Below are 21,227 nucleotides of genomic sequence, written 5' to 3'. Positions count from 1 at the left end.
ATATATGTGTGCGTCTTATATAATAAGTCTGTTCCGGGATAAATTCTGAGCATTGAAAAGAACATTAGCATACATGCAGTAATACAAATTAGGATAATTTCCTGTTTAAAAAAACCCAAACTGAAATGTGTTCAATCTGTGAGGGCAAAGAGCGCGCGTTTAGAACTACAATCCCATAATGCAAAGAGCGCTGAAAAACGTGGGTACAGAGGTGTTGTGGATGGCAGGGAGGCCAGGTTTGTTCAAACCGAGTGATGCGAATAGGCATTTGCTGCGATGGTCGGGGGGAAGGCTTCCACTAATCTGGAGTCTCGTTGTCTGTATGCAGTAATTTGGCCGGGGTTGGTCGAGGGCAGCCTGAGTTGAGAGAAGTTAGATAGACATGAACGCACAATTAAAACAATTTAATGTCGAGTCTTTCAGCCAGTAAAAGCCTAGCAAAGGAACTTTTGGAATCGGTTTGACTGTTTCTTCGTGAGCTAATGGATTTATGAAAACGACGAACGGATCTTCTATCGCTTCTAAAATCTCTTAGAATTGAAGTGGGGAATATTGCACACCTTTTCGTGCCGAAAGGTACAACTAGACTTAATCACATTTTATAGTAGCCGATGTAGTCATATCCTACTTTTTATTTTCTTTCTACGTTTTTACATTGTACATTTGGAAGTCTGGGTTTGGGGCAGACCTCTCCCTGGAGGAAGCTTTCTTTTGATGCTTTGCGCATTGTTTTATTTTCTTTTGGGCAGGTTGGGTAAACGTGGGAAAAGTATAATATATTGTAAAAGTTCTCGTTTAATACCGCATATTTTCGGGTTAAAATAAACTACGTTGGATATTCAAGCTTTTGTATTTTTATTTTTTTTTACATCAAATCTCGGAGTCCAACATTTTTCTACGCTGGCTGTTTCGTCGCCCCTCGAGGGTTTTGTCAAAAAGGTATGGATTTTTTTCAAGGTATAAATTGGAATAATTTGTATTTACATGTTCGGCACAGAGCGTGCTGCTAGAATTATTTTTGAGTGAAGTAGACCTATCTAACATTATTTAGATCAGTATCAGGTATCCACATTGTGACAGATGACTCTCAGAAAAAACACTTTTGTTTGTTTAAACATTTTTTTTCTTATTTTATAGCCTGTAGCACTAGTCCCCCTCCAAATGGAGTCTGGACATATGTTTCTGGTTTGGAAACCAACCATGCACCAATGATGTGATTGGACTTTTATTTTCCCCTTCAAGTTTTATTTTACGCATTTTAGAAAATTGCCTGTATATTCGGTTGAAAATTTTACATTTGGTGATGGTTTTGTAATTTAATTTGTTTGTCATGTGCTTAATTGGTTGGGAAGAGCATTTGGAGTAGTGGGGGGGCAATAACCATCAGGACGCTCAGTCACCTCTTCAAATACTTGGAACATTGGGAGAGAAGATTAAAGTTGTGAGTATTTATGTTGTAATTTATTTTGTTGCTTTTCCGGTTGATCTCTTCAATTAGCCCTAACATAGGCCTACATTAGGATTTAAGTTCCCCTTCCTCAGTGTGACATGCAAAATGTTATACCTTTGGTTAGAGGGTTTTGTATCAGTTTGCATTTTCAATGAAGAAATATTATGGCGTGGTGGCTATGCAGTGTATTTTACGGTCTTTAATGTTTATTTTGAAAATTAGTTTGTCATTCCCTTTTTATTAGATATATTATATTGCCTTTACCTCCGTCACCTGTGTTCCTGGCTAATTAAAAGATGCAAGTCAGTGCTTGTTTTGACATAACACGTTTGCACAAGATTTTGCTTGAGTGTGTCTTCAAAATAGCCCATCATTTGAAATTAACTTCTGAAGAAAACAAAAGTGTTCTTTGCATGATTTATTTACCTCAGATTAGAATTAGGTGCCCTTTTGCTTTAAAATAGCTATACTTTTGAGGGTTTCTAGGATCACACACCCCTGCTCTCTCTATAGCCTATAGTACTCTTATCTTTAATCTCCAACATTTCCAGAGGTCATCAGTAGGGCCTACCCATCCTGACATTCCCAAACTTTTCAAGAGGGAGGGATCCTGATTTATACCAGCCAAATCCCTACGCCCTCTCCTTCAGATTCAGTCTCTTTATATAGTTTTTAAGGAAAGATGCTTTAGTACTTGAGAGTTATGTGAAACAAACAAGCAAACAGGCTTCTGGGAATAAGCTTAGTCAACTACATTGACTTCCAAGAATGCACATGTCGAATGTTCACAACAAAAGTCTTTACAACGTGAAACAAAAATAAGATCAAGAGCATATTGATTGGAAGATGCTTTTTTTTGCTGTGAAATAATACTGCTTAGAAGTATCAGTTACAGGGTTTTGATTTCAGGCTGTCTGTTTACCCCAAGTAGTAAGCATACTTACTGGGAGAGTAGTACATACTGTACAATGCAAACGGGTAGCTGTTCTGCTTGCAGATTCATTCTTGCTTGTGGCTCTTCATGAAAACAACTGAGATCTACTGTCGATGTGGTGTGAGGAAAGTAGATTGCCCCATCACTTTTTATAGTACACACCTCTGTGAAACTACACTGAGCAGAAATATAAGTGCAACATGTGAAGTGTTGGTTCCATGTTTCATGAGCTGAAATAAAAGATCCCAGAAATGTTCCATACTCACACAAATATTATTTCTCTCATTGTGCACAAATTAGTTTAGCCTTGTTATTGAGCATTTTTTTTCTTTTGCCAAGATAATCCATCCACCTGACAGGTGTGGCATAGCAAACTGTATGCTCATTACATAGGTGCACCTTGTGCTTGGGACAATAAGGCCAGTCTAAAATGTGCTGTTTTGTCACATACAATAATGCCAGAGATGTCTCAAGATTTGAGGGAGCGTGCAATTGGTTACTGCAGGAATGTCCACCAGAACTGTTGCTAGAGAATTGAATGTTAAACTTCCCTACCATAGGCCACCCCCAACGTAAATTTAGAGAATTTGGCAGTAGGTCCAGACGGCCTCACAACCGCAAACCACATGTATGGCGTTGTGTGGGCGATCATTTTGCTGATGTTAATGCTGTGAACAGAATGCCCCATGGGGTTATGGTATGGGCAGGCATAAGCTACGAACAACAAACACAATTGCATTTTATCGACGGCAATTTGAATGCACAGATATCGTGATGAGATCCTGAGGCCCATTGTCGTACCATTAATCTGCCACCATCACCTCATGTCTCAGCATGATAATGCACGGCCCCATGTCGCAAGATTCTGTACACAATTCCTGGAAGCTAAACATGTACCAGTTCTTGCATGGCCTGCAAACTCACCAGACATGTCACCAATTGACCGTGTTTGGGATGCTTTGGATCAACATGTATGACAGCGTGTTCCAGTTCCCGCTAATATCCAGCAACTTTGCACAGCCATTGAAGAGGAGTGGGACAACATTCCACAGGCCAAAATCAACAGCCTGATCAACTCTGCAAAGGAGATGTCACACTGCATGAGGCAAATGGTGGTCACACCAGATACTGACTGGTTTTCTGACCCTCGCCCATACTTTTTTTGAAGGTATATGTGACCAACAGATGTGTTTCTGTATTCCCAGGCATGTGAAATCCATACATTAGGGCCTAATTAATTTATTTAAATTGACTGATTACCTTAAATGAACTGTAACTCAGTAAAATATTTGAAATTGTTTTATTTTTGTTCAGTATACATGAAATCATGTGTCCACCCCAAAAGCCTGCGTTGCCAATTTAGTCTTGCTAATGCTGACTTTGTATGGAAGCAGGTTTAGAATGGATAGTGTCAATGAGCCTTAAATGTTACTATCAAGTTGGTTTTAAATGGGAGGGAGAAGATGGATGGTTGAGCTAAGCAGCATTCCCTTAGGGAGTTCACCAGGAAAAAAAGTTGTTCTGTTGAGCTGTAGGAAAGGAAGTGAGGAATTGTCCTGCCCTCTAATTTACTAGGCTGCTGGGTTGGCACAGAGTTATTGTAGCTTACTGTTTCTGTGGAAAGTTGTTTCAGTGGTTAAATAATAGTTTGTGGTGAAATGTGGCATTGAATAACTTAGCCTACATTGAATATCTTATCTATAATTTATATGAAAAATACTCAAGTTGTACATCTTTTGAAATGGAGATGACCTTGTTACAATACTGAATGCACATGCATAGTAACTAAACAACATATTTAGAAACTTGGGAGAATTCATTCCTTTTATTTTAATTCCTTTTTATTTTACCAGGGAAGACCCATTAAGACGTAGGTCTCTTTTTCAAAATGTGCCCTGCACAATACAATACACACATATATGCAGGGTACATTTTGAAAAAGAGATCGACGTCTCAATGTGTCTTCCCTGGTAAAGTAAAAATGAATGAGTAGGTGTGTCCAAACTTTAGACTGGTACTATACATGCATACAGTTGAAGTCGGAAGTTTACATACACTCAGTTTTTCATAATTCCTGACATTTAATACTAGTAAAAATTCCCAGTTTTAGGTCAGTTAGGATCACCACTTTATTTTAAGAATGTGAAATGTCAGAATAATATTAGTGATTTATTTAAGCTTTTATTTCTTTCATCACATTCCCAGTGGGTCAGAAGTTTACATGCACTCAATTAGTATTTGGTAACATTGTCTTTAACCTTTCTGGCACAGGCGTTCCGCTAGCGACCCACCTCGACAACATCCGGTGAAATTGCAGAGCGCGAAAGTCAAATTACAGAAATAGAAATATTTAACATTCATGAAAATACAAGTGTCATACATCCAAAATTTAGCTTAATTTCTTGTTAATCCAGCCGCTGTGTCAGATTTCAAAAAGGCTTTACGGCGAATGCGCACATGCGATTATCTGAGGACAGCGCCCCGCATACAAAAGCATGAAAAACATTTTTCAACCAGGCAGGTGCGCCACGAATGTCAGAAATAGCGACATAATAAATGCCTTACCTTTGAAGATCTTCTTCTGTTTTGCACTCAAAGGTCCCAGCTACATCACAAATTATCCTTTTGTTGGATAAAGTCCTCCTTTATATCCCCAAAAACTCAGTTTAGCTGGCGCGCTTCATTCAATAATCGCCGGTTTCCCTCCTTCAAAATGCATACAAAATGAATCCCAAACGTTACCAATAAACTTATTCAAACAATGTTTATAATCAAACCTCAGGTACCCTAATAGGTAAATAAACGATACAATTTAAGACGGAGAATTGTTATTGTCTTTACTGGAGATAAACAACAAAATGCGCTCTCATCCACGCGCATGAAAACACTACAGCCAAAATGGGAGCCAAATTGAAAAACTACAGATTCTAGCTAATTTTTCCAAAAACAAGCCTGAAACTCTTTCTAAAGACTTGACATCTAGTGGAAGACCTAGGAACTGCAATCTGGGAGGTTTTCACCTCATAATAAACATGACAGCCATTGGAAACAGTGGAAGGCTGAACATTTTCTTTTTGGATGGTTTGTCCTCGGGGTTTCGCCTGCCATATCAGTTCTGTTATACTGACAGACATTATTTTAACAGTTTTAGAAACTTTAGAGTTTTCTATACAAATCTACCAATTATATGCATATCCTAGCTTCTGGGCCTGAGTAACAGGCAGTTTCCATCCAGATGTCAAAATACAGCCCCCTAGCCCGAAGAGGTTAAATTGTTTAACTTGGGACAACATTTTCGGGCAGCCTTCCACAAGCTTCCCACAATAAGTTGGGTGAATTTTGGCCCATTTCTGCTGACAGAGCTGGTGTAACTGAGTCAGGTACTTGCTCGCACACGCTTTTTCAGTTCAGCCCGCAAATTTTGTATAGGATTGAGGTCACGGCTTTGTGATGGCCACTCCAATACCTTGACTTTGTTGTCCTTAAGCCATTTTGCCACAACTTTGGAAGTATGCTTGGGGTCATTGTCCATTTGGAAGACCCATTTGCGACCAAGCTTTAACTTCCTGACTGATGTCTTGAGATGTTGCTCAATATATCCACATAATATTCCTGCTTCACGATGCCATCTATTTTGTGAAGTGCACCAGTCCCTCCTGCAGCAAAGCACCCCCACAACATGATGCTGCCACCCCATGCTTCACGGTTGGGATGGTGTTCTTCGGCTTGCAAGCCTTCCCCCTTTTCCTCCAAACATAGCGATGGTCATTATGGCCAAACAGTTCTATTTTTGTTTCATCAGACCAGAGGACATTTCTCCAAAAAGTACGATCTTTGTCCCCATGTGCAGTTGCAAACCGTAGTCTGGCTTTTTTATGGCGGTTTTGGAGCAGAGGCTTTTTCCTTGCTGAGCGGCCTTTCAGGGTATGTCGATATAGGATAGGTCTTGGCTAATATATTTTGATTTTCCCATGATGTCAAGCAAAGAGGCACTGAGTTTGAAGGTAGGCCTCTAAATACATCCACAGGTACACCTCCAATTGACTCAAATGATGTCAATTAGCCTATCCGAAGCCTCTAAAGCCATGACATCATTTTCTGGAATTTTCCAAGCTCTTTAAAGGCACAGTACACTTAACCTCTCTCGGGTATGTGGGACGAAATCGTCCCACCTAGTCAACAGCCAGTGGAATCAAGTGGCGCGAAATACAAAAACCTTAAAAATGCTAACTTCAATTTCTCAAACATATGACTATTTTACACCATTTTAGCCTCTATGGGCTAGGTGGGACGCAAGAGTCCCACCCGTGGTGCACTCCATCAACAGCAGGTGCATTTCAAGAGCGGCAAATTTGAATCCAAATAAATGTCAAAATTCAAATTTTTCAAACATACAACTATTTTACACCCTTTGAAAGATAAACATCTCCTTAATCTAACCACGTTTTACGATTTCAAAAAGGTTTTACGGCGAAAGCATAAATTTAGAGTATGTTAGGACAGTACATTTACAAGAGTTGTGTGTAATGTTTTGTCAATTCAAAGACAGGGTCACCAAAACCATAAAACCAGCTAAAATGATGCACTAACCTTTGACAATCTCCATCAGATGACACTCCTAGGACATTATGTTAGACAATGCATGCATTTTTAGTTCTATCAAGTTCATATTTATATCCAAAAACAGCGTTTTACTATGGCATTGATGTTGAGGAAATCGTTTCCCTCCAATAACCGGCAGTCAAGTCAGCAACACAAATTAAATAATTAAAATTAGAAAACATTGGTAAAATATTATATTGTCATTTAAAGAATTATAGATTTACATCTCTTGAACGCAATCAACTTGCCAGATTTAAAAATAACCTTACTGGGAAATCACACTTTGCAATAATCTGAGCACTGCGCCCAGAAAAATACGCGTTGCGATACAGACTAAGCGATACAGACTAACCGTCATGTTGGGGAGATCTAAAATCGAAAATACTATGTAAATAATCCATTACCTTTGATTCTCTTCATCAGATGTCACTTCCAGGTATCACAGGTCCATAACGAATGTAGTTTTGTTCAAAAAAGCTCATTTATGTCCAGAAATCTCCGTCTTGTTAGCACATGATCTAAGCCAGCCGGACTTCTCGTCATGAACGAGGGGAAAAAATATATTTACGTTCGTTCAAACATGTCAAACGTTGTATAGCATAAATCATTAGGGCCTTTTTTAACCAGAACATGAATAATATTCAAGGTGGACGAATGCATTCTCTTTTATAACGTATTGGAACGAGGGTACCCAACATGAACTCGCGCGCCAGGTGTCTAATGGGCCATCATCGTTCCATGGCTCTTGTTCGGTCAGATCTCCCTCCAGAAGACTCAAAACACTTTGTAAAGGCTGGTGATATCTAGTGGAAGCAATAGGAAGTGCCAAAATATTCCTCAGCCCCTGTGTTTTTCAATGGCATAGGTTTAAAGGTAATACAACACATCAGGTATCCACTTCCTGTCAGAAAATGTCTCAGGGTTTTGCCTGCCAAATGAGTTCTGTTATACTCACAGACACCATTCAAACAGTTTTAGAAACTTTAGAGTGTTTTCTATCCATATATAATAAGTATATGCATATTCTAGTTACTGGGTAGGATTAGTAACCAGATTAAATCGGGTACATTTTTTTTATCCAGCCGTGCAAATACTGCCCCCTAGCCCTAACAGGTTAAAGACAAGACGCTCCTTTATCTAACCACATTGTCCGATTTCAAAAAGGCTTTACAGCGAAAGCAAAACATTAGATTATGTTAGGAGAGTACCCAGCCAGAAATAATCACACAGCCATTTTTCAAGCTAGCATATGTCACAAAAACCACAGCTATATGCAGCACTAACCTTTGATCTTCATCAGATGACACTCCTAGGTCATTATGTTATACAATACATGCATGTTTTGTTCAATCAATTTCATATTTATATCAAAAACCAGCTTTTTACATTAGCATGTGACGTTAAGAACTAGCATACACACCGAAAACTTCCGGTGAATTTACCAAATACATAATTATTTAAAGAATTATAGATACAGAACTCCTTTATGCAATCGCGGTGTCAGATTTTAAAATAGCTTTTCGGCAAAAGCACATTTTGCAATATTCTGAGTAGATAGCTCGGCCATCAAGGCTAGCTAAACAGACACTCGCCAACATCGAGGCTCAGTAAACTACTAGTAGAAAAATTGGATAACCTTTGCTGTTCTTTGTCAGAATGCACTTCCAGGACTTCTACTTCAACCACAAATGTTGTTTTGGTTCAAAATAATCCATAGTTATGTTCAAATATCCTCCGTTTTGTTTGTGCGTTCAGGTCCCTATCCGAAGGGTGACGCGAGGACGCATGTCGTGACAAAACACTTCAAAATATTCCATTACTGTACTTAGAAGCATGTCAAATGCTGTTTAAAATCAATTTTATGCTATTTTTCTCGTAAAATAGCGATGATATTCCAACCGGCGACGTTTTCGTTCAAAGGCTGAAAGAAAAACATGGCCACTTCTCGTGGCCGCGCATCTCCTGTCTCTGAGCCACCAGCCTGACCACTCACAAACAGCGCTCCTGTACCTAGCCCAGAGACAGCAGAGATCTCATTCCACTTTCTGGCGCCTTCAGAGAGCCTATGGGAGCCTTAGAAATTGTCACGTTACAGCAGAGATGCTGTATTTTCGACAGAGATGCCACAGAATCACAAGAAATGGTCAGGGAGGGCACTTGTATGGAATCTTTTGGCCTGCCATATGAGTTCTGTTATACTCACAGACACCATTCAAACAGTTTTATAAACTTTAGGGTGTTTTCTATCCAAATCTACCAATTATATGCATATTCTCGTTTCTGGAAAAGAGTAGTAACTAGTTTAAATCGGGTACGTTTTTTTTATCTGGCCGTGAAAATACTGCCCCCTAGCCCTAAGAAGTTAATGTATGTAAACTTCTGACCCACTGGAATTGTGATACAATAAATTATAAGTGAAATAATCCATCTGTTAACAATTGTTGGAAAAATTACTTGTCATGCACAAAGTAGATGTCCTAACCGACTTGCCAAAACTATGTTTGTTAACAAGACACTTGTGGTGTGGTTGAAAAATTAGTTTTAATGACTCTAACCTAAGTGTATGTATACTTCTGACTTCAACTGTATATGTGTGTATATACTGTATGTATGTACCATCAAAAGTTTGGACACACCTACTCACTCATTCCAGGGTTTTTATTTTTATTTATTTTATTTTTATTTTTTCCAATAATAGTGAAGACATCAAACTATGAAATAACACATATGGAGTCATGTAGTAACCAAAAGTGTTAAACAAATCAAAATGTTTTATATCTGAGATTCTTCAATGCCACTCTTTGCTTTGATGACAGCTTTGCACACTCTCGGCGTTTTCAACCAGCTTCATGAGGTAGTCACCTGGAATGCATTTCAATTAACAGGTGTGCCTTGTTAATTTGTGGAAACTGGTTACCGTGAGGACTGCAACAGGAAAGGAATTTTCAGAGTTACCTCTGCTGCAGAGGATAAGTTCATTCGAGTTAACTGCACCTCAGATTGCAGCCCAAATAAATGCTTCATAGAGTAACAGACAGCTCAACATCAACTGTTCAGAGGAGGCTGCGTGAATCAGGTATTCATGGTCGAATTGCTGCAAAGAAACCACTACTACAGGCCACCAATAAGAAAAATATGCTTGCTTGGGCCAAGAAACACGAGCAATGGACATTAAGCCGGTGGAAATCTGTCCTTTTGGTCTGATGAGTCCAAATTTGAGATTTTTGGCTCCAACTGCCATGTCTTTGTGACGCAGAGTAGGTGACCGGATGATCGCCGCATGTGTGGTTCCCACCGTGAAGCATGGAGGAGTGGTATGGGTGTGCTTTGCTGGTGACACTGTCGGTGATTTATTTAGATTTCAAGGCACACTTAACCAGCGTGGCTACCACAGCATTCTGCAGCGATATGCCATCCCATCTGGTTTCCCTTACTCCCACTATCATTTGTTTTTCAACAGGACAATGACCCAACACACCTACAGGCTGTGTAAGGGCTATTTGACCAAGAAGGAGAGTGATGGAGTGCTGCATCAGATGACCTGGCCTCCACAATCACCCGACCTCACCCCAATTGAGATGATTTGGGATGAGGTGGACTGCAGGGGGAAGGAAAAGCAGCCAACAAGTGCTCAGCATATGTGGGAATTCCGTTAAGACTGTTGGAAAAGCATTCCATGTGAAGTTGGTTGAGAGAATGCAACTGTGTAAATCGGTCATCAAGGCAAAGAGTGCAGATTTACCTAGTTAGATAAGATGGAATTTGTAAAGAAATAGGGATTCATGTATAGATCTGTGGGTCTTTTATCAAAGTCCAGACAACCTTTTGATGCAGTGACGTGTATCGAAACTGTCACCTGTGACGAAGCGAATGGCACTTAGGTAGCTGGTGTCCAGTGGTTTGAGTAGTAGCAGCTGCACTTTGATAAATAATATCACCATAATAAAGAACAGATGACAAGATTGACTGAATTATCTGCTTCCTACTGCTTAGAGAAAGGTACGATCTGTTTCTGTAGAAATAGCTAACTTTAAATCTTAGCTTCTTAACCAGCTCATGTTTATAATTTTAACGTTATATCCATATCAATCCATGTGCCTAAGTATTTATATGCTGTAACATGTTGTTCATCTGAAACATTCTTACGAGAGTTTTATATAGCAATAAAATCTGTCTTTATAGTTCTAACAGCCAGATCAACAGTCGGGGCAATGGCATACTTAATGGTGAAAAGCAGACTAAACACATCTGACTGCTACCGCCTTGTGAAAAGCAACTTAACTGGGTGGAATGGGCAAACTGAGTAAGTCCCCTAAATTGAACTCCCATGGTGAGAAGCTTGGTGTCTCTGCTCTGTAGACTGGCTCTGGGAGGGGAGAAATGAGTGGGGTTGGACTACAGAATCTAACAGAGCTAAGGAATTTTATGCATGGATGGATACAGTAATTACGGGGCCATGCTTGGGCTTATACCCTGTCTCTCTACATGTTTAAATTCAACTTTATATTATAATAATATGCCATTTAGCAGGCCCTTTTATCCGAAGCGACTTAGTCATACTTTGTGAAGGCAGATCTCTTCGCATTCTGATTGCTAAAACATTTAACATTTTCAGATTTCTCTGTCTATTAAAACTCACAATTCTTGTGTGACCTGCATTATACATTGATCCAGCATCTCATTTCCGTCTCAAATGTGACTTGTGGATTCAGTGTGATTGTATGTTCAGTAGAGGCTATGTGACACTATAAGCAGGGACCCCACAGCTATTGTTTGAGAGATAATGTTTTTGTTTACTTGGATGAGTGTCTACTTACTTTTAGCGTAATTGTATTTTAGCAGCCTTACGGCCTCATTTCAAGAACACATATAACAATGCTAGTGTCAACTGCCAGAGACCACATCTCTTGTGACTGTATTTATTTCCAAACCCTAATGTTGCACAACATCTATGAGATGAAGGTATTTTACATGAGTCAAGCGGTGCTGCAGATGTGTAATGCATATGTCAGTATCTAGTGTTCTCTGTAGTTGTAGGAGATGGTGAGAATAAATTAACTGAACGTCTTGTTTATTTTGTGTGCTTTTCTCAAAATGTACCTGAAGAGTCTAGTGGACCACAAGATTAACAGTGTTTATTCATGTCAATAATCCCTTTTTGGGAATAGGTTTTTCACATTATATAATATTCAGAAAACATTCATTTAACCATTAGTGTGTTTTGTGCGGTATGTTTTTAGCATAGGCCTACAGTGAAAGTGCAGGTTGCACTTGACAAACTTGGAAATGGGAGTTGCGTGATATTTCACACTCTGACGACATCATTAGTTCCCTCATCATGGAGCGTTGTCTAAATGGTTGTGTAGTGATGAGCGCTCAGGGAACGTGGTTGGCCGTGTGCTGTGCGGACTTCCTTCTGTTTGGCAGCTGAAGTGGATTCTTGGAGCCTGACCAGGCACTGACTCACTGCTTACGGGTCTGTGCCGGAACACTAGGCCATTCTTGGAAAGTGAAATTGAATTTATTTTGACGACAGTACAGGGAACATGTTTAAGTGGAGAACGCTCATGAAGACCATTCAGACTTTGCCCATCATTATTGCCTGTTAGACAGCCAATCTGTTAACTCATATGGATTACCTGACCTCCCCTGGACGTTTCCCATAGATGTATATCTATATATTTTTGGGGGATCTATAGATTTTGGATTACTCCTACATGCTTTTACATCAGTGAACTATGTTCATATATGCATCCTATCTCATGTATATTGCTGATTTTAATTCCAAAGATGCTAATGCTTGATACTTTAGACAAAATTTATGTAGACTTCATTGTTTTCGACTAGGCATGTTCTCAGAATCCAGCACCCTACAACAACTTGACAGGGATGAGAACAAATTGTGGTTGGAGATTGCTTTGGGGTTGGGGCCAAAACCAACTATTGGGTGATAGATCTGCGAGTGTAATAAATAATAATTATGGCTTGGCTGCCTCTCTTCAGGGGTGTCACGTAGCACCCATGAGTTTTTGGGTCCTTAACAAATGCCTCTGGGGATTATGGGGGTGAGGGGCAAGCGTTAATCTCTTTGGCCAGATGCTGCAGGGTGTAGGGGCGAGCAGATGTGCATGTGAGGGTCAGCCACAGCAGTGTGCCCACATACAACACACGTCCCCAGCTTCAATTTGCCATCAACAGCCATGGGGGAGCAAGTCTGTGACATGAGCTCTGCCTGCCCAGTTATCTCTTGTCTTTTTTTGTATCCTCTCTTTATTCTTCTTAATTGTTTCCTCCTTGTTGTATCATGGCAACAAAGATGACTTTGTAGCACTCACATTGTTGCCTTTTTTAGAACAAGCTTATTTAAAGTTACTGCTTGTAAAGAAAGGTGTTTTAGCTACTCTTGCATATAAATACTTAAACAACTCTTTTAGAACTAGGTAATACAATTTCACTTGTTTGTTCAGGTATTCCAAAACAGTCTGATACATGCTTTGTATTTTCTTATCACACAGGGAGTATCTGCACATGCAAAAAATGCCAACACCAACCTTGAAATTCAAAAACAGACTTTTTTTAATCAAACAACAATGGAAAATCTGCTGTACTTGTTACACTGAACAAAAATATAAACGCAACATGTAAAGTGTTTGTCCCATGTTTCAGGGGCTGAAGTGAAAGATCCCAGAAAATTTTCATGCACACAAAAAGCTTATTTCTCTCATTTTGTGCACAAATATGTTTACATCCCAATAAGTGAGCTTTTCTCCTTTGCCAAGATAATCCATCCACCTGAGAGGTGGGGCATACCAAGAAGCTGATTAAACACCATGATCTGTACTAGTTATGCACTGAGATTACATTTTTGGCCGATTCCGATATTTTCCTTGCTCAAAAAATCTATACCGATATTTAAAATGTTAGTGGCCTTTTTAAGCATTCTAGTACAGTTAAATAGTTAATGCACACACATGAACGCAGCGGTCTAAGGCACTGCATCTCAGGGCAAGAGGTGTCACTACAGTCCCTGGTTCGAATCCAGGCTGTGTCACATCCGGCTGTGATTGGGAGTCCCATAGGGCGGCGCACAATTGGCCCAGCGTCGACCAGGGTAGGCCGTCATTGTAAATAAGAATTTGTTCTTTACTGACTTGCCTAGTTAAATAAAGGTTACACACACCACACTGACCAAAACGTTATTTTGTTGGCATTTACGTATGTCCCCATTACCAGAAAAACACAATCAAAACCTATTTCTTTCACTTACTTGCTGTGCTGTTTCGTTCAGTTGTTTCATTCTCAAACAGGATTTCTATGGAACACTGTTTGGGTCTTTGCCATGTCAAAAAAGATACACGTCAAATAACACTATTTGACATGTGAAATAAGCTTGTTGACCAATCAGGACCTGACTATAACTGCACGTCACATAATTTAACGCGTTCATATATTTTTTTTACGTAGGTATTGCACATTGATTACACTCACTCGTATTTCTTATGTCACAACGATTCATCGATACGTATGCTATGATGCTGGTAAAGTTGTCTCGCGCACCTACAGTGCTGGTCATAAAAAAACCGAGCTAGCTAGCTCATGGATGCAAACAATGTTCTTCCCCCGAACATAGCAAAACGACAAATGTTTCAGTAGCTATAGTTAGATAGCTAACTTTATAGCTAGGTGTCATCTAAAATAACCCTTTGATTTAATGGTGGTCGGACCCATCTATGTGAGGCTAACCACAATAGTGGACTTTGCAGTTAGCCTTCAAAATAAAAGTATGTCATTGACAGTGATGCAAATGAATACAAATACTATAATTATGCCATAATTGAATAGATCATGCTAAACGAGGTTGGAATGTTATATAAAATCAACGAAAGACAATTTTGTTAATTTGACAATCTGTTGAAATCACACTGGATGTATTATACTTTAGAATTGCATTGAGGGCATACTTATTTCACTCTACAGCCTTACCTATGGATTGTGGATCAATGACATGGGGTATGTCTACTCAGTGACACCTAGAGAGCATTAGCGTCGTAGCTCTTATTGCGGGACTCTGAAACAACTGTGAATTGAGCCACATTTATTGTCAATCTATGTGTATTGAACACTATTCCCAAGGAAAAACAATACTGCGTGGATGTTTTGGAGTTTAACTCTGAGGAGGACGTTGGGAAAAAAATATCTTGGGTATTGAGTAGACTGATACCCCATTTTTAATTGATCCCCAATCCTTAGGTAAAGCTGTACAGTGCAATATTAATGTCAATACACACAATAGGCTGACTGAGGAGGTGGTTTCACACAGTCACAATCCTGCGATAAGAGCTACAACGCTAATATTTGCATAAACTCTTCACAGTTGTGTTCTGTGGATGTCACCGAGTAGACCAGTGGTCACCAACCTTTTCTGAGTCAAGATAACTTTTGCAATCAAAAAGCAAACTGAGATCTACTGCTGAGAATTTTTTTTTACAATAACCTCACACAAACAGTTTTGTAGGAATGAGGTTTGGGCAGTAGGCCTAATACATTATCACAGCATATTAGATATATGATTGGCCTGCCAATATTGTTAATCAGACCATATTATATTTCAAAACTCGAGCTATGATAACAGCTGTAACCTACCGGCAACAGCTCAAAACAATTTTAAAAAAGGAGCGCTGGTCTTTATCGTTCGTTGGCTTTTCTACAGAAATATTTAGTGATCGACTAGGAATGCCTTGAAGGTCGATCTTGATCGACCGGTTGGCGACCACTGGAGTAGACTACTAACCCATTTCATTGCTTCACATTCCAACCTTGTTTAACATTATCTAGTCTAAATATGGCATGATTCCACCAATTGTAACCTTCTGCATCACTTTCAAAGAGGTACTTTTATGTTGAAGGAAATCTGCAAATTTCACTATTGTGCCTAATCCTTATTGTGGCTAGCTTCGGTCCGGTCGAGCCTCTCTAGCCACATGAAGCTAGCTGGCTGCTTATAACGTTAGTTTTGGGCAACAGGGTTAAGTAGCTGGCTAGCTATTTATTTTCATGAACTGAAATTCAATTTCAATAGGCGAACAAGTGGCTACCTAGCTAATACTTACTCACAAGGATTCCTAAATGAACATGACTGCAGTTTCTACTGGTCGTTGTTTTCAGGCTGGTTGTATTAGTGCTAGCTAGGTATCAAGCTAAAGCTAGCTAGCTACCCCAGAAGTTGCGGTCGAACAAATAATGCTTTCTACCAACGCGGTATTGTAAACACATCGTTCGTGGCCGATGTTTGCTGACTTTTTTGTACAGCTTTGACAGTGCTACTGATAGTAGTGGTGGCACTTGGCTTGCACGTGCAAATTCAGAACACACATTCTATAATAGAACTGTGTTATTTGACGTGTCAAATGTAAAAGCTTATTTAACGCTTGTTTTTTTTTTTTTTTTTTGACACGCGAAGACCCAAACGGTGTTCCATAGTATGCAGTGACGATATCACTGTGACTCCGGTAGGGCAACATCTGAGAAAGGGCGCACTTGATAGTGTGTACCGGTGCTCGACCAGTCGTGAAAGCCAACATCACCCCCGACAGACAACGGTTGATTGTCAAGGGCAAGGAATTCCATTATCTTGGCGTTAATGGATTTCACCTTTTGAGTTGCCTCTGAAATGTGCTTACTCTTTCAAATAACTGCTCGACTTGTTGACGACTCGATGCACAAAGCAGACGTGGGCTAGGTTAGGAATGCTGTGTTGCACGTGCAGGGCAAAATTTTACGTGGTCATTACGTCATGTGCATACCTAATATAACGTAGGTACGTCAGCTTTGACATCGGGTTTGCACTAGACAACAGGCCGATACGATGTTGGAATTTTTAACTAATATTGTCCGATTCCAATATGTTCACCGACATTTTCTGCATCCCTAATCATTACACAGGTGCCCCTTGTGCTGTGAACAATAAAAGGCCACTCTCTAAAATGTGCAGTTTTGTCACAACACAATGGCAAAGGTGTCAAGTTTTGAGGTGGTGTGCAATTGGTATCCTGACAACAGGAATGTCCAACAGAGCTGTTGCCAGAGAATGAAATGTTAATTTCTCTGCCATATGCCGCCTCCGTCGTTTTAGAGAATTTGGTACTACGTCCAACCGGCCTCACAACCGTATGGCGTCGTGTGGGTGAGCGGTTTGCTAATGTCAACGTTGTGAATGGAGTGCCCCATGGTGGCATTGGGGTTATGATATAGGCAGGCATAAGCTACGGACAACAAACAGAATTGCATTTTATCTATGGCAATTTGAATGCACAGAAATATGTGACGATCCTGAGGCCCATTGTGAGACCTTAAAAGAAAATGGCCATCTGTGATCAACAGATGCTTATCTGTATTCCCAGTCATGTGAAAACCATAGATTAGGGCCTAATTCTTTTCCATTGACTGATTTCCCTATATGAACCGAAACTCAGTAAAATATTTGAAGTTGTTGCATGTTGTGTTTTTCTATTTTCGTTCAGTATAATTCTCTGGTGTAGCGTTAGTCTTTCTAGGTGTTTGTTTTACATGAACATTAAATGCAACAGTTTTGCATTAAATGCAACAGTCATTGTGAGAGAAATCAAGCTGTGTTTCAGTTTTTAGCAAAGCTCAGCATCTACTCTTCCTCAGCATGCTAAAGGCATCTGCATACAGGTTCAGTTTGCTCCTAGCAGAACTCGACTAGGTGACGTGAATGTCTGTTTTTGCATACTCCCTTAAAATACCTTTGCTTGAAAAATGAGAAGAAATTGGCAATATTACTGTTTATCCCTCTTGAGATGCCGTACTCAACATACAGTAACTACCTCAATAATCAGAATCAATCTAAGATAAATCAAGAAATCTGTCATTAATTTTGATGATTTTGCCGAGGAGGTCTTAGTCAAGCAATTTTACATCTAAGACGTTTTGGTGCAGTATTTCTCAAGTGAAAATATTTGCATGAAAACTAGTCTGTCGCTGAATAAAAACAAACACTTCATTGAAGAATTCCTACTGTTGCCCAATCACCAACGAAGGGGCGTAGACTACAGCTTCCGAACTTTGGCTTGCATCAAGATTTTTTTTTTGTTCAAACAGCCGGGGGAAAAAACACAAACAAAAAAAGTGTCACAATTTTGTCTTCATATGCGCAGTCTGTTTCGAATGGGAAGCATGTGGGGTAAGCCCAACTCTCAGTTTAGGTCTCGTGGGTTTTCATGCAAGGCTCTCAAATCATAACTTTGCATTTTGTGTTTCACATGTCACGTGAGCACAGTTTCACCTTGTTGTTTTTGTTCCTCCAGTTTGGCACAGTAAATGGCTCAGTGCTGATGTCCCAGAGGTCCGGATGGAGTTCCAGTCACAGAGTAGTCAACAGCTGTAGCGCACCCCACAGGATGTTGGCGGTGCAGAGTATGCTGGTGGTTCTGGCCTTTCTTGCCCAGATTTTACCCTCCCAGGCCCGGCCTGCCATCCCAGATGAAGGTAAGGCTCCCCTCCCTGGCCCTTTAAAAAAATGTTTTTGGGGATTTTTTTTTTAAATATGGCGCCAGTCCATCACCTAAATTCTATGTCTACTTGTCACATTTCTCCTGATCATGTTTTTGTGGTCAAAATTAACCACAATATATTTGACTGGCTCTTATCCCAGACCCTTTTGAAATGGGTCATATGCTGCCCTTATTTGTTATTAATGTACTTCAGTAGATGGATTTAGAGAAGATGTAGTTACCAACATAAACGATGGTCTAAATTTTGTAATTTTATTTTACAAGCACTCCATCTTACCTGTAATGCTTTTATTCCTCTGGTTTCTATAGTTGTACTATAATCTAGAGACGTTTCCAATGTTTTAAGTTTCTTTGTAGTCTCAGTGCAGCCCCCACCCAATTCCCTGTATGATGTAGATGTAATGAGCCTAACTGGATCTAGTTTGACATGGCTCTCAGTATCTACTATGTTATATTGTCGTAGCACTGAAATAGCTATGTTTATAGGTTGCCTATGAAAAGTCAACCTAATGGTTGCACAAGCTGGGCTGAAAAAAAAGGAAAAGGGTCACTGAAACAGAATCCTGAAAAATGTGTATTTTGGATAAATTCCAATAGTGTAATGGCTGCCTGGATTTGTGGGTGTATAGTTCTGGATGCTTACACTCAGCAGTCGGAAGTAGAGTGCTGCAAAAGGAAAATAATAAAGCCCAGCATTATAATTAAAGTAATTATGAACGAGGGTATCTTGGGCTGTAAGCCTTCAAAATAAACTAGGCAGGGCTGTGTTTATCCCAATACAGAGAGTGGAGGGAGTAAATGCCTCCCATCTGTAGCCTCAGGCCCAGGCAGCTTCACTACCTAGCTAGCAGTCCCTACTCCTTTCCTTCTCTTTTGTAATGAAAATGTTTTTTTTGTCAGATGGAAGAGTAAACTACCAGGAAACTATAAATTAGCTGTTAAAAAAAGAAAAACACCCATGAGTCCTCTTGGAGCCCTTCCTAAACCAAAGAGAGAGGGTTTCTGAGAAAACAGTGTATATTCTTACAGCTAGAATGAGAAAGACTGGGGGATATATTGCCGGTGGAGTGGGGAGTTTGATGCATTCTCTCCACCCAGTTTTCAATCACCAAATGGCCAGGTATTATTTAGGGCCCCCTCTGCTTTTCTTCCAGCCCCCCTCTCCACACTACTTGGGAGTGCATCACTTTCCTCATGCTTCCCCGCTGGGTGACTAATCGCTTCAGCTGTTCACAAACAATCACGGCAGAATAATTTTGTCACATTCTTTTTGTCATGGGTGGAAAACAAAATTGCTTATTACGTGGAAATTGTCATGTTTTTATGCATGTCGCTTAGTTCCTTTAAAAAAAAAAGTGTCATTTTAGCTTACTCTTGAGTATTCGTTTGTGGCTTGTTTCTCTTGGAGGATTGGGTTGAAAAGGCCTTCCTCAAAGGAGATAAGTCTCTAAAGGAGACAAGATATTGAATGGTGGGGCCACATGGGAAAACTGTTTCCCGGTGGATTCCTTGAACTGTGAGATCTGCTTCCTGTACTGAGGCCTGTGGCAGTGTCAGTCAAAGCAGAAAAGACACTGACACTTCAGTAGAGGACTCAAAACCCAGAGCTGCCATGGACACCCTAATTCGGACTCTCCTCAGACATAGAGGGGTTTAGAGGCACTATACAGAGAGAGGGGTTTAGATGGAAATGTTGGCCATTACTGAAAGTTTTTCCAAAGGTTATCGCTTCCATGTAAACTTTTGGGTTTGCTAATAGACCGTGTTCTATCACTTCATGCAATTCCTGTCTGTTGTCACGATCAACCCTTCACTCACTCTGTCGGTCATATCAGTGGGGGGAGACTGGCCACCAAGAGAGTGGTCTTTCTGCTTACGCCATCTCCCTGCTTTCACTGGGATCTCTGTGCTGCACTCAACCATCACTTCGGCGAGAGCAGGAAATCCCAACAGTCATTCACGCGGCATATTGCTTCCTATCTGGAAGCCAGCGCAGGTTCTATAGACTGGAGCCAATGTGTTCAGTTTTTGGAGGCAGTCCTGTGCTCATACATAGACTCTATTTAATTTTTTTGTACAACCCCTGTGTTGCATGCATACTTCTCGGACAAAATCCCTTTCATGATTTTGTGTAATTAAGTTGATTTTCAGGGTTGTCAATCAATTTTTCCAAATGGTTGGAAGAAAGCATGCCAGCAGGACTATTCCAGCTGGGTTTCTTTCTGAAAATATGGTCCCTAATCCATCTTAATCCAACCATGGAAGTAGAAGGATTAACTGAGCCACAACTTCCTCATGGAAAGCTTACTACTTTGGTTTGACTGACTGTCTATTCACCTGTATTTTTAGTTACACACATTTCTTAATGAATGGAAATAATGATGGAATGACTGTAGACAATGTTAATGTAGGTCCCACTGTGACACAGGGTATACATTTAGATGACTCTTGATTTCTAAATACATAAACTAGACGTTGGCCTCAATTAGACATTGACTCAATGCTTCCCACTTGATTCTCCCATTTTGGAAGAAAATAAAAAACAAGGGTATGCAAAGTATGGCCTCACTATTGAGGGGCAGACAATGCTGCAACTTGTTGCTGTTTGTGATCCCAATTGTAATCATAAGACTGGATTGACTTTGCTCCACAACCGCAACAAGTCAATGGGTTATTTAAGAGCCGTCGGCAGCTAGATTGATAGCTG

The 21,227-nt window shown here is 40.0% G+C and overlaps 1 protein-coding gene across 11 annotated transcripts in view; it reads left to right on the top strand.

Moving 5' to 3' along the window:
• The first annotated feature begins 226 nt into the window (after positions 1-226).
• The window catches only part of LOC106585563 (fibroblast growth factor receptor 1-A), a 45,981-nt gene continuing 24,980 nt past the window's right edge, over positions 227-21,227 (top strand). For 4 of the 11 annotated variants that reach the window (XM_014171920.2, XM_014171925.2, XM_014171926.2 and 1 more), the window contains exons 1-2: positions 228-939; positions 18,314-18,494. In XM_014171920.2, coding sequence (XP_014027395.1) covers positions 18,341-18,494 — 154 coding nt within the window. In that variant the 5' untranslated portion in view covers positions 228-939; positions 18,314-18,340. Of the gene's footprint in view, positions 940-18,313; positions 18,495-21,227 lie in introns of all 11 variants that reach the window. The other 7 variants (XM_014171924.2, XM_014171928.2, XM_014171927.2 and 4 more) reach the window with 5 other exon arrangements.

Source organism: Salmo salar, chromosome ssa24, assembly GCF_905237065.1.
Source record: "Salmo salar chromosome ssa24, Ssal_v3.1, whole genome shotgun sequence".
NCBI classification, from domain to species: domain Eukaryota; kingdom Metazoa; phylum Chordata; class Actinopteri; order Salmoniformes; family Salmonidae; genus Salmo; species Salmo salar.
The sequence above is the reverse complement of the archived record's forward strand: the minus strand, read 5'-3'. Positions and strand labels throughout refer to the sequence as shown.